The sequence below is a fragment of the Raphanus sativus genome, unplaced genomic scaffold (genome assembly GCF_000801105.2).
Source record: "Raphanus sativus cultivar WK10039 unplaced genomic scaffold, ASM80110v3 Scaffold2784, whole genome shotgun sequence".
Classification (NCBI taxonomy): domain Eukaryota; kingdom Viridiplantae; phylum Streptophyta; class Magnoliopsida; order Brassicales; family Brassicaceae; genus Raphanus; species Raphanus sativus.
Genome location: NW_026618092.1, coordinates 1 through 13,856, shown reverse-complemented (window position 1 = coordinate 13,856; position 13,856 = coordinate 1). Strand labels below are relative to the sequence as shown.

The window sequence follows — 13,856 nt, the reverse complement described above, 5'->3', positions numbered from 1 at the left end:
GTCTGAAGTTGCATTGGATGGGAGATGGACCAGCTGGAATAAAAGAGGCAGAAAACAGTGCAGTTTGGTGATTTTCACGCAGAACAGTCTGATGACTATACTCGATCAAGCGGAGCAACCTTGCAGACTGTTCCCGAACAAGCGGAACAACCCGAGTGATTGTTCCAGCGGCAGAGATTTTTAAGGAAAATACAACATCTCAGGATTTGCCCTAATTATCCTTTTTTTTTCTCCCAGCCGCATGTGGCTTCGATATATCATCTTTTCCTGTTATCTATTAATTTCTACGCTTTCTTTCATAGAAGAAACTATTGGAGACTTGCTTTGTGATTTCATACCTTGTAAAGGGTGAAGGATCTCTCTCTCTCTCTCGTTTTAGAGAAGATCATCTTAAACCCTCTCTTTGTTTCTGTTATATTTATGCATTATTATTCATCTATGAACTCTGTGTTTTCTCTGTTCATGGCTGAGTAGTCGGCTAGCTTGTCTAGGGTTCTAGGGTGTTGATTTCGTGAGCTAAACATAGATAAGTGAATCACTCGATTGTCTTCATTCATAACCATTCTTACTGCTTGCATTAAACTGCCCGCTTAATGTTAGATCATAGGTTTAATCTGATCATCAAAAGTGCTTAGGTTGCTAGACATGTTATGAATGAGCATTGCATCCCTAATCAGCAAAAGTAGATATTAGGGTGTTTTGTGAACATATCGGACCTGATCTCTATTGCTTGATGTCGCTTCTCACCTCAACGACAGTTAGATGGTGAGATCGATCAGCATAGGGAGCAGTACCACGACAGTGCACTGTTCTACTTGAGTGATCCGAGTTCTGGACCTGTTCTTATTAGCACTTGAATAATTGTTTGGCTCACAAGTATTAGCACCCGATGAAGTAACCCTAGGCTGGCTTCTCTTTAAATTGAATTCACATTTACATTATTTTATTTGCTGCTTTGCACGTTACAACCAAATCAAAAACCCCATATTGTCTTAGCTTAATTTTGATCCCATAAAAATAAAGTGTAATAGTTGGTCTCTGTGGATTCGATCCTAAAGTGCTACATCGACATACCATTCGATTGTGGTAGTATGCACATTAGGTTAATTGGTGTGCGTATACACTGTTGGGGAAAAATATCCAGGCATAAGTTTTCTCCAGCTTCCGGATAGGACCTCGACTTCCGGACCCCTACTCATAAAGAAACCAGGGACCGACCTCTGCCTTAGGTCCTACCCCCTAGATCGGACCGACCCCTTGGAGCAAAATAGAAGTTTTCAACCTAAGGGGAAACTTCTTTTGTTCCGATTATGGAAGAGTTCTATTACTTGAAACCGACATCTACAACTATAAAAGGGGAGCCCAAATCTCAGAATAAGGGATCAACTATTCGAGACTTAGAGATTAGAGTTTAGGAGGCTAGAACTAGGGTTCATACACAACCAAAACGTTGTAGTCCCGATCAATAACTCAATAACATCTCTTTGCTCTTGATATACAACTCTGTTATACAATCTCTTCTAGTGTTCTGTAGTACTAAAACGATCCTACACAAAAATACCTTAACAGTTGGGCGCTAGAAGGAGGGGAGTGATCCAACTACGTGACGATGACACTAGGGGACGATACTAACCAAACGGAGATGACTCCAAGAGAGATCGAGCTCCTCAACAAGCTCGAGTTTTTTCAGAGTCAGGTTACCGATCTTCACAAAGCTCGGGAGACAACACCCGGAGGTCCCAAACTTCTCCTCGAAGTTCAAACCCTGAAAGACCAACTTGGAGAACACTCTAAGCAACTACAACAAAGCGCCGAGAAGCTAGACGCCATAAAAGCGGAGAATCTTGTCCTTCGACAAGAGAACCATACCCTCGGTGAAACTGGCAACAGGCGGAAGCGGTTCCGGACTAAGGTTCGACCCATGGCTTCGCTCTATACTCCACGCGATAGTGAAGAGGCACCTCGTCGACCCGTCTCCGCCGATAACGAACCCGAAGGCCGAGAAGCTGCGAACGATGGAACCCGAGTGCAAGTGGGTAGCGATTTCGATACGGAGGACGAAGAGTACTCACCCGATGATCCTGGGATCTCAGATCCCGCTCTAGCAGCCTACTTAGAAAGGGTGGTCTCCAAAAGGTTCGTCACCATTCAATCTATGGTAGAAAGGCTCCCCGGGGTATCTCCTCCTATTCGAAGTAGCAATCAAGGATCCTACTCCGATACACCTTTCGTGAAAGAGATTGCTTCGGTGGAGATGCCACGAAAGTTCTCTTTCCCTAGCATAAAGATGTATGAAGGTACCGGAGACCCCGACAATCATATCGCCCAGTACAAGCAACACATGCTAGCAGTGGCAATCCCTCGGGACGTACGGGAAGCCACCATGTGCAAGAAATTCGGGTCAACTTTGACTGGCCCTGCTCTCCAATGGTACATCAACCTTCCCACCAAGTCCATCAAGTCCTTTGCAGCCCTTATCGACAAGTTCGTGGAACAATTTGCTAGTAGTCGCAACCTAGAGAAGAACTCAGACGACCTCTATGAAGTCCTCCAGCATAGGAACGAACCCCTTCGTACCTACATAGCACGCTTCAACCAAGAGAAGGTGGCTATCCCTGAGTGAAATGCTGATACGGCTATCTCAGCCTTCAAGCGGGGCCTCCTCCCGGAGGGAGATCTCTACAAAGAGCTGATCAAGTACAAGTGCAGGACTATGGAGGACGTATTGTCTCGTGCCTGGGTTCAAGTAAGGTGGGAAGAAGATGTTGCTAGTAGGGCCAAAGCCGGTCAGAAGTACGATCAGAAGTCCTCAAAGTCAACTAGGAATGATCGTGACGAGCCCACTCATCCCGAATCTGCTAGGGAGACTAGTAATCCGAGCAGGGGCAGGTACCAACATCGACCTCTGCCTAGGTGCGAGGGGATGATGGTATCCACGTGGCCTGATATCTCTCATCTTGCGATATCCAAACTGGAACTGATCGGTGTCCTACGACAAATGGGTCCTCAAGTCAAGTGGCCTCCTAAGATGAAAGCCGTAGAGGCTAATCGAAACCCCAAGCGATGGTGCGAATTCCATAGTGACCATGGTCACACTACGGAGGATTACATAGCCATGAAGATGGAAGTCGCCGAGCTCCTCAATAAAGGCTACCTGAGGGAGTTCCTCTCGGATAAGGCCAAGAACCTTCTGAATAAGGAAGGTCCCGGTCTCCCTATCGAGGCAGTTCCCGCATTGCCACCACAACGAGACCGGGTGATCCATGTCATCTCAGGCGGATCGGAGGTAAGCGGAATTAGCAGTGCCGCTGCCAAGAGATGTACTAGCAACGCCAGGAACGGCCAAGAGGCCGAGGGTCCCAAGCGCCTACTCCTAGAAACAGACGAGATCAGCTTCACTGCAAGGGAGCAGGAGAGGGTCCTTGCCCCTCATCACGACGCCCTTGTCATTTCACTTACCATAGCAAACTGCTTGGTCAAGCGAATACTAGTGGATAATGGGAGCTCCAGCAACATAATCTTCCATTCAGCCTTCGCGGACCTAGGGTTGGAACCTACAGCTCTAACTAGAAAGGCGACTCCCCTTGTAGGATTCAGTGGAGAGGTCAAGCAAACCTTAGGGGAGGTCCTTCTCCCCGTGTACGCCGAGGGGATAAATCAAGCCACGAAATTCCTAGTTGTCGATTGCCCCTTATCGTACAACGTGATACTAGGAAGACCTTGGATCCATGACATGGGAGCCGTACCTTCGACTTTGCATCAGCTGGTCAAGTTCCCAACTCCCTGGGGCATTAAGGCGGTCAAGGGAGATGAAGAAAATCCTAGATCCTGCTACCAGACTACTTTAAAGGGAAGGACCCAAGTCTTATACCAATTACAGAAGAAGCTTCCGGCCCTGCATATCGAAGAGCCGGAAGTGGAGGAAATGGATGAGGTTCCACTCACAGAGGGGAACTCGAGTTGAAACTTAAAGATAGGCTCCAAGCTTTCGGAAGGCCTGAGAAGGAGATTGGTCGACTTCCTAAGATCCAACTCCGATTGCTTCGCCTGGTCCCATGAAGACATGCATGGGATTGACCCCGATGTCATCATGCATTAACTCAAAGTGGATCCAATGCATTCTCCCGTCAGACAGAAGAGAAGAAAGTTCACCCCTGAAAGGGACGAGATAATCAACGAAGAGGTCAAGAACCTACTGGATGCCGGATTCATACGAGAGGTGCAATACCTGGAATGGTTAGCTAACGTAGTGGTCGTCAGGAAGAACGGGAAGTGGAGAGTTTGTATCGACTTCACGGATCTTAACAAATCCTGTCCTAAAGACCCCTTCCCCTTGCCTCACATCGACAAGCTAGTCGATGCGACTGCTGGTCATCAACTGATGAGTTTCATGGATGCATTCTACGGATATAACCAGATCCTAATGCATCCTGACGACCAAGAGAAGACTTCATTCATGACCTCAAGGGGCATATACTGTTACAAAGTCATGCCTTTTGGATTGAAGAACGCAGGCTCGACCTACCAAAGGCTTGTCAACATGATTTTGCTGATCAGATAGGACACACCATGGAGGTCTACATTGATGATATGCTGGTCAAATCCCTGGACGCCGAGAACCATATCCCGCACCTTCAACAAGCCTTCACCACTCTCAGGAGGTATAACATGAAGCTAAACCCTTCAAAGTGCTCGTTCGGAGTAAGCTCTGGAAAGTTCCTAGGGTACATAGTCACCCACAGGGGCATCAAAGCAAATCCAGAGCAAGTGAGAGCCATCCAGGTGATCCCTTCCCCTCACAACGTCAAGGAGGTGCAAAGACTGACAGGAAGGATGGCCGCCCTGAGCAGGTTCATCTCCAGGCTATCCGACAAGTCACATGCCTTCTTCAAAAGCTTGAAGGACCCCAATGACTTCCAATGGACTGATAAATGTGAGCAAGCCCTATCCGATCTCAAATCCTATCTCACTACTCCACCTCTCCTCTCCAAACCCTTGGAAGGTGAGGTCCTATTGCTCTATCTGGCGGTATCAGAGCATGCAGTCAGTGCAGTCCTAGTAAGGGAAGAAGGAAGAAAAAAACATCTTATCTACTACGTGAGCAAATCCCTACTAGACGCGGAGACCCGGGAACAGCCTTATCAACGCTGCTCGAAAGCTACGCTCCTACTTCCAGGCTCATCAAATCGTGGTGGTCACATCTCTCCCCATCAAAGCAGTCCTCCACAAGCCGGAAGTGTCTGGGCGACTAGAAAAATGGGCTTTAGAGCTGGGGGAGTACGATGTGAACTTCCGGTCTGCAACAGCCATCAAATCGCAAGTCCTAGCATATTGCGTAGCCGAATTCTTTCCTGCCATGCTTCCAGCCTTGGAACAAGAGGTAAAACTTCGTGATAGCGAAGGGGAGAAATGCGAGTGGGCAATATACATCGATGGGTCTAGTAACGTGAGGGGCGCAGGCGTGGGACTAGTCCTAACTTCCCCTACGGGAGAATCAGCCTCAAGGGCCGTACGTTGCAACTTCAAAGCAACGAACAACGAGGCTGAATACGAAGCTCTAATAGCGGGGTTAACACTCGCCAAACAGATGGGAGTAGAAGACATCCAGGTCTTCAGCGACTCACAACTGATCATAAGCCAAGTCCAAGGAGACTATCAGGCGAAAGATCCGAGTATGATCAGGTATCTATCCGTGGCTAAACGACTACTCGATAGGTTCCGACACTGTAAGCTCACCCAGATCCCTAGGGAGCACAACTCCCAGGCCGACACTCTAGCTAATCTAGGGTCCGCCCTAGAAACTACGAGTCATATGAGCATCCCACTACTAGTACTCCAATGGCCCGCAACTGAAAAGGAGACGGAGCCTGAAGAAGTATCCGTAGTAGACGAAGGAGAGACCTGGATGACTCCCATCATTAGCTATCTAAGGTACAGCACCTTGCCTGAAGATCGAGACGAAAGTCGAAAGATAAGGTGCCAGGCTGCAAGGTACTGTTTTTCCGAGGGGAAACTGTACCGAAGATCCTTTTCAGGACCATATCTACGATGTCTTACCCCTAGAGAAGCCGCCAGGATACTAGAAGGGCTTCACGAGGGAGAGTTCGGTTCTCACTCTAGTGGTCGAAGCCTGGTACTCAGAGCCAGAAGGGCTGGATACTACTGGCCAACCATGGCGAGGGATTCCCTCAAACAGGCCAAGCTCTGTAGTCAATGCCAGAAGCACGCACAAGTCTCCAACCTTCCACCAGAGAACCTCAAATCCCTAAGTTCCCCTTGGGCATTCCGAAAATGGGGCATGGACATCGTGGGGAAATTCCCTATGGCACCGGGGCAAAAGGTCTTCCTCCTAGTCGTGACTGATTACTTCACGAAATGGGTAGAAGCTGAAGCACTAGCCAAGATAACGGATCTCCAGATCAGGAAATTCCTATGCACTAACGTGATCACACGCTTCGGAACTCCCCAGGAGATCATCACAGACAACGTACCCCAGTTCACAAGCTATAACTTCCAAAAGTTTTGCAAGGACTGGAACATCAAGCTTTCATACTCAGCACCACGACACCCCCAATCTAACGGTCAAGCCGAATCCACTAATAAGACAGTGGTGAACATGCTCAAGAAGCGCCTAGAAAATGCCCATGGGCGATGGGCAGAAGAGCTACACGGAGTACTCTGGGCCTATCAGACAACTCCGAAGACGGCTACCAAGGAGACTCCCTTCTCCCTTATCTATGGTGCTGATGCGGTGATACCCACAGAGGTGCACGTAAGGACCACGGTCTCTGAATTCCTTTCCCTGGAGGAGAATAACGAGCTAATGTCCCTGAGTCTAGACCTACTCGATGAAAAGAGGGAGGCGGCCCGCCTTAGAAATGTGTCCTACCAGTTGAAAGTAGCCAAGAGATACAACAAAAAGGTCAGATCCAGAACCTTCCAGAAAGGGGATTGGGTCCTAAGGCGAGTCTGTGACCACACAAGGGACAAATCAGCCAAAAAACTCGCTCCTGGATGGGAAGGTCCCTATAAGGTAATACAGGTGCAAGGGGTAGGAGCCTATATGCTGGAAGACAGCGGCGGTAAGGTCCAACCCAACTGCTGGAATGTCTTGCCCCTCAAATTCTATCATTTCTAAAAGTAAGGTCCCCGTATCAAGCTTTATATACTACTACTCTTATTATGATATATTTAAGTACACTGGTTTCCTACTCCTATGTATGCGATAACGTCTCCGGACTAAGCATATAAAATACATTATTAGTTACGGCTAAAGGGGTTATAGGAACTCCAATGTACTTAAAGGGGCATACTAGCTAGGTCAGGTCCTAAGGGATCTTAGATCTCAGCAAACCCTATATATACTAGTAAGACTACTCACATAGATGTACGACATATAAGGAACGGGTCTGATCAACCCTATTACATTGTCTGCACTTCGGGCCATGCGTAAAGGCTATAAGTCCAAAAGTTACGTGGGGACCACCGTACTAGTGCTACCCAAACCCTGTGTTAAAGACGCTACGAGCTAAATACACGCAGGGGGCATGACGTACACTGCAAAGTACTGTAATCAGATGCTGACGGCTGATATGCAGGGAGCAAATGTGCGAAAATACCGGTTAGCACCAAAAATTAATACTTATCCAGACGTGGAAAGTAGTGTGTCTGGTGTGAAGTCGCTCCGCGGGGCAGGCCCACGCCAGACCACAGTAAGTCTGAGCGTGACCTTTTCTGCAGAAAGGTAGAGTGCAGCATTGAGATTCACGAGAGTGGCCTATACCTCCGGATGGCAGAGTGCGGTTTCTCAATAACAGATTGGTAGTTGTTTCCCCATGGGGAGCAGAATACGATCACAAATCTCCCATAACGCATACGGCCTCAGTGTCTATGACGAGCCTCCTGGTTCAGCACGGCCTCCGGGTCTATAAAAGAACCCCAGGGTTCAATACAGCCTCCGGACCTGTAAGAAATCTCTGTATTCAAGATCACCCAAGGGTTGATCAAGGACCTTCGGGTCTAACTGATCTTCAGATCCAATAAGAACCTCAGGGTTCAAGGATCTTTGAATCCAAATACCAACCTTCGGGTTTGCCAAGAACCTCAGGGTTCAAAAGCATCAACATCCGGGTTCGAGGTATCCATAGGGTTTAGTCACGGTCCCCGGATCTAAGGATTAAACCCCCACACTCAGAAACCTCAGGGTTCAATGAGCAAACCTTCGGGTTCGATAAAACGGCCTTCGGGCCTAGGTAAGGAACTTCAGGGTTCAAGGCCTTAAGAACTTCCAGGTTCTAGGGCTCAAGAATCTCAGGGTTCACACCAAGCTAGAACTCTAGAGTTCCAAGCAAGGATCTTTCATTCCAAATCTAAAACTCAGGTTTTTAATAATGGATTACAAGGTCTAACGCTTTTCTAATCATTTAAGGGTTCAGTCAATTCACTAACAGGATCCAGGTCCTAGATATTGATACCCGTCCAAGGGATCAACCTTTACAAGGGTCCAGCCCTCACGAGGGGTCAATTCCTACAAGGGTCCATCCCTCTCAAGGTTTCAGCCCTTTCAAGGATCCACCCCTTCCAACAAATCTGCAAGTCTATCTAGACATTCTTGCATCTTGAAAATACGAAGCTTGTTCGACAAGGGCTGTACCCCCGAGCTGTTGGTGCCACGAGAGGATCCCAATCCTAGACCCTAAAACTCCGCCTAGGAAATTATACACAAAACCCCTACGAACCATTCTGATAGGAAGATAGAGCTGGAGAGTTATGAAGGCGTGAATCCAAGAAGTGAATACAACAGAAAAAGGCGAAAATGATAAGTATTATTATTATGCTATCAGAAGTCCTTATTCGGTTACAAGATCATCAAAAGCCCGGGGAAAAATATTATAATATAGAATAAAGCATAAACAGAAAAAACACTTCAGGGCTTCGGGTGATGCGGTGCCAGAGGAAAAGCATCAAGTCCACCTCTCTCATTCGCCGAACCTTGGACAGGTCCTCCAACAGGTCCCCGGCGGTTGATATTCCTCTCCGACCACTCCTTCACAAGCTCCCAACGAGCTTGCTCACGGGCCCGCTGCACGGTCAAAGCTAGATGAGTTATCACCTCCCGAAGCTGGTTACGAAGGAAGAGGATCTCCTCGTGCGGAGAAACACGTCGGCGTGGACCAAACAGTCTGTTATTTCCTGCGTTCCTTAGGGTCGAGGAAGTCGCAACTGAGGAGACAAAAGAAGGCGATGCGTAAGACCATCTCCTCTGAGGATTGGCCCTACAATATTCATTATACACCGATGATATTGAAGCTCCAGGAATACCACCTAAAAATCAGCAGAGCAAAGGGTCAGAACCAATCCAGTGACTGCTTAAGAGAAAGAAGAACTGTCTTACCCCAAATACGACTATGGCGTAAAGACATCCGGCTCATCAAAAATAGAATCCAACGGTATCGCCTGGGAATGCCCCTTGCCAGCTTCACCATAACCTCTCCAGCAGGGAATACCGGCCGAAAGATCTCTACAAAAACATTACATAAGGTGGGATGGCAACGCAAAGGTTATCTTAAAAATAAAAAAGAGGTATACCGACGGATCGCCAAAAGAGAGGGTAGCGCGAAGCACCATTAATCTTCATGAACACATATCTCATGTTCCAGAAGTCGTTTGAAGGGAAACTTCCCTGGACTCCCCTAGGAGGTTCGTCTACCATCGCAAGACCAGATCTGACAAAAAAATTTCTTGTTCGATAAGGGAAGAAAGGAGTAGGAATACAAAATTTCAGGTAGTCCGAAGGGAATACTGTGAAATTCACCCAACACTTGAATCGCCATCAGGGTACGCCATGTTGCTGGCGTGAACTGCGAAGGAGAGACCCCAAAGTAAGACGCTACTTCCGCGACCAGGGAAGGGATGTCCCCCCTGAAGCCTGCTTCTAGGTACGCCTCGAAGATGGCTATCTCGTCGGAACCTCCATCACGAGTATGCAGGAATTCACTCGCACATCGTAGTTCCACCGAGTCAGGAAGAGAATACTTCATGCGGATCCCTATCAGATCTTCCTGCCTGATGTCCGATATCGGACCATCCTCGCCCTCATCACCAAAAGAACAAAAGCGATGCTGCCGCAAGGGAGCCATGGGAGCGTCTTCACTACCCACTCTCGGAGTCGCTCCTGGAGTCAGAATAGGCGAGGCGAAAGGATCACCAAACAGGTACCGAGGCCTAGCATGACCACCGACATGGGAAGCTGGAATCGCTCCGAAGTGGGTCTGGTCGTTCGACATTCTTCTTAAGAAAGGGTGATGGTTCTGACTCGGAACTATGTCATTGAAAGGTACCAGGACATTCGTATATATACCTGGAAGGATTTTCCATTTAACCACCAAAGGAGAAAGGAAAATCGGCAAAAATGTTCATCAAGAGAAAAAGGAAGGGAAAAATTGGAAAATCTCCTATATTCCTTTTCCGGAAAATTTCCAAAAAATCGTGTCAAGGAGATCTCGCCGTCAAAAGCTATCGGCATAGCGGCTAGGGTTTCTCTTTGTTTCCTTATTCACGATAGGGCATCCATTCTACAGCACGGATCGAACTCCGCTAAGTTACTTCATACCTCATCAAAGGTCCCGGCTTGACTCACTACAAGGGGAAGAGGTATCCAAAAGACGCTCTGTTTAAGGAGAAAACTACCAAAGCTCAAGAAGCACATGTTATCCCTTGATTTCCATGAGGAAATCAAGGAATAAGGGGCAAACTGTTAGGGAAAAATATCCAGGCATAAGTTTTCTCCAGCTTCCGGATAGGATCTCGACTTCCGGACCCCTGCTCAAGAAGAAACCAGGGACCGAGCCCTGCCTTAGGTCCGACCCCCTAGATCGGACCGACCCCTTGGAGCAAAATAGAAGTTTTCTACCTAAGGGGAAACTTCCATTTTTTGATTATGGAAGAGTTCTATTACTTGAAACCGACATCTACAACTATAAAAGGGGAGCATAAACCCTAGAATAAGGGATCGACTATTCGAGACTTAGAGATTAGAGTTTAGGCGGCTAGAACTAGGGTTCATACACCACCAAAGCGTTGTAGTCCCGATCAATAACTCAATAACATCTCCTTGCTCTCGATATACAACTTTGTTATACAATCTCTTCTAGTGTTACGTAGTACTAAAACGATCCTACACAAAAATACCCTAACATACACGAATATCAATTTGGCGCCGTTGCCGGGGACCATCTTTTTACCTTTATTTTTCGGTTATTTATTTAGTCTAAGACCTCTAACTTTCTCTTTTATCTTTGTTGCAGCTATTGTTCCAGGTGCATGACCAGTAGACATACTCGGAGCAACGCACAAGGACATTTAGTTACACTCAGCAACCAGGAGCTCGCAAGGTTAGAAAGAGAAAACAGACAACGGCCAAGGCCAACCGACACCACTGTGAGTGATCACGGTCATCAGGATGATCTCGATGCAGCAATGCAACTAATGCAACAACAGATGCTTCAGATGCAGCAGACCATCCAAGCTCAACATGATGCTGCTCAACAGACTGCTCTCGCGCAGCAGGAACAGGCTGCTCTCGCGCAGCAGGAACAGGCAGCGCAAACTGTTCTGATCGGGGAGATAAACCTTCGACGTAACATCCCTACTACACCAGGCAGGACTTCGAGATCAAGCCTGCTTTGATTGATCTGGTGCAGAGAAAGGTGTTCTCTGGTCTCTCTGCAGAAATTCCAATGGAGCATATTGAGAATTTTGAAAAGGTCTGCAGTTTCACTCGTGCGAATGGTGTTCCACCAGACTACATCAAGTGCATGTTATTCCCATTCTCTCTAGATGGAAAATCTGCACGGTGGCTGAACTCTCTCCCTACAAGCTCTCTCACTTCATGGGAACATGTCCGATCAGCGTTCATGAGGCACTTCTACACCAAGGCGAGAACTGCAGCATTGAGGAACAAGATCACCTCATTCAGACAGCTCACTGATGAGCCTTTTTGCGATGCATGGGACCGTTTCAATGAATACCGCAGAGAATGCCCTCACCATGGATTTGATGATGATTACCTCTTGGGCATTTTCTATGATTGAGTAGACTGGAAATACCAAAGTGCTCTAAATTGTGCGAGCAAAGGAGATTTCATGACTCAGACCACTCATGGAGCGTTTGAGTTGATTGAGAACATGGCTGCTAGTTTTGCCAATGAGACCAATGAGACCAATGAGAGCGATCGCTCCAAGGTAGTGAACAGTATTGGATCCCAGAAGATTGATGAGCTGACAGCCAAAATTGATCAGCTACTGAAAAACAACCAAGGAAAAGTCTTCATGATGGAGGGAGCTACGACTGGGCAGATTAAGAACGTTCAAGAGGTTGTTCTCGACGCTGAAAAGAAAGGGAACGATCAGCAAGAGATCAGCTACATCAATGGATCCGGGTATGTGCAGAACAACCAGGCACAAGGATCTGGGTATCAGAACGCCTTCCCACAGAGCAATCAGCAAGATGTTCCAGCCGCGACTGTTCCACAAGATGAGCTGAAAAACCTGAACATCATGATGCAGCAGATGCTCCAGAGCCAGCAACTTCAGGTCAAGGCACTGAATCAGGCCAACTCTTGCCAACTCTTGTGGCAACTCTTCCAGAGCAGTTCCTTTTGGCTTTTGCCAACTCTTTGGCTTTTGCCAACTCTTCCAGAGCAGTTCCTTTTGACACCATTCGCAATATTCCTGTCCAAGTTGGAGACTGTATGCTCCATACTGAATTTCAGGTTGTTGAGATGAGAAAGGATCATGAGATGTCTTTGATCTTTGGAAGGTCATTTATGGCTACAGTGGGAGCAATCGTCGACATGCCTAATAAGAGAGTATCCTTCTCCAACATCAATAAGAAGGTTTTCTACAAGGCTGTCCCAATCAGATCACAAACACTACACGCCACTTACATCTCAGTGATCAGTAGAGAACAGCCAGAAATTGTTCCTAAGGATCTTGGTGAAATGGGTGGGTTCAAGGAAGTCCTGGATGGAGATCATCACACTGATACCAAGAAATTCAGTGGGAATTCAAGGGTGAAAGAGAAAGTCCAGAAGAAAATGGTCAAAGGAGATCCTACTATGACTTTGACACCTCACTGGTGTGATGAGAAATCCATTGAGTATGAGGTAAAGTGCAAGGATACCTCTAAACTTTCTCTAAAGTCAGAGTTATTCTCACTGATAAGCTGAAAGAGAAGGGAGCAGCTGCTGTGAAAGGGTTGTTGAGCAGAGTTTTGAAGCTGAACATGTCTGATTGTGGAGCTTGTTTTGGAACAAGCCCTCATGCTCAACCCGACTGATCCATGTCACCCACTGGTAAATGTAAATATAACATGGTTTTGTTTTTGTTTGCTTATTTTCGTTTTAGGTTATTGAGTTTTAGGTAAAAAAAATAGAAAATTCGAGATATTTTGAAAAAATTCTGGGTTGCAGAAACGGAGCATCCTGTTCTCCAGGAGCCAAGAACAACCGCTCCAGGTGAAAATCTGGCGACAGAACACCCAGAATTTTTCGGAGCACCCGCTCCAGGTAAGTATCTCGACAAAAAAGTATATTCTTGTTTTCACCTTCTCTCTGATTTATTTTCACACCGAGATGTTGTGAAATAAGTCTGGGGGAGGGTCTTCGTCGTTTACTAACTCGTTTCTTTCTTTTGATTATCTTTTGAGTCAGTTTGAGTCAGTTTTTAGGATTGAGTTAGTCAAAAATTTGTGGGAATTGGGACCTTATTATGTGTTGATCACTAGCCACCTCGTGCTTTAGTTATCCTATTCAGTGACCTTAGCAGTGGCGAAAGACACACATGTGGACGTGGAAC

At 47.0% G+C, this 13,856-nt stretch overlaps 2 protein-coding genes and 1 non-coding gene across 3 annotated transcripts; 2 read left to right on the top strand and 1 right to left on the bottom strand.

Annotated features, from left to right (window-relative positions):
* The first annotated feature begins 2,713 nt into the window (after positions 1–2,713).
* Positions 2,714–3,964, top strand: LOC130505990 (uncharacterized). Its single transcript, XM_057000592.1, has 2 exons — positions 2,714–3,356; positions 3,531–3,964. The coding sequence occupies exons 1-2, from the start codon at positions 2,714–2,716 to the stop codon at positions 3,962–3,964; spliced, it is 1,077 nt and encodes a 358-aa protein (XP_056856572.1).
* An 869-nt stretch (positions 3,965–4,833) lies between these two features.
* LOC130505989 (uncharacterized) lies at positions 4,834–8,622 on the top strand. The gene is made up of 4 exons (XM_057000591.1): positions 4,834–5,007; positions 5,117–5,509; positions 5,588–6,269; positions 8,429–8,622. The coding sequence occupies exons 1-4, from the start codon at positions 4,834–4,836 to the stop codon at positions 8,620–8,622; spliced, it is 1,443 nt and encodes a 480-aa protein (XP_056856571.1).
* A 3,326-nt stretch (positions 8,623–11,948) lies between these two features.
* On the bottom strand, positions 11,949–12,055 carry LOC130505991 (small nucleolar RNA R71). The gene has a single exon (XR_008941874.1). It is a non-coding gene; the product is annotated as a small nucleolar RNA R71 (small nucleolar RNA).
* Between the last annotated feature and the right edge of the window lie 1,801 nt (positions 12,056–13,856).

Excerpts from the sequence above, each read along its gene's own strand:
- LOC130505989 (XM_057000591.1), top strand. The coding sequence starts at position 4,834 with ATGGCCGCCCTGAGCAGGTTCATCTCCAGGCTATCCGACAAGTCACAT. Across the intron at positions 5,008-5,116 it reads CCAAACCCTTGGAAGGTGAG|ACGCGGAGACCCGGGAACAG; the intron begins GTCCTATTGCTC and ends AATCCCTACTAG. Across the intron at positions 5,510-5,587 it reads GAGAATCAGCCTCAAGGGCC|ATGGGAGTAGAAGACATCCA; the intron begins GTACGTTGCAAC and ends CTCGCCAAACAG.
- LOC130505990 (XM_057000592.1), top strand. The coding sequence starts at position 2,714 with ATGGAGGACGTATTGTCTCGTGCCTGGGTTCAAGTAAGGTGGGAAGAA. Across the intron at positions 3,357-3,530 it reads GAACGGCCAAGAGGCCGAGG|CCTTCGCGGACCTAGGGTTG; the intron begins GTCCCAAGCGCC and ends TCTTCCATTCAG.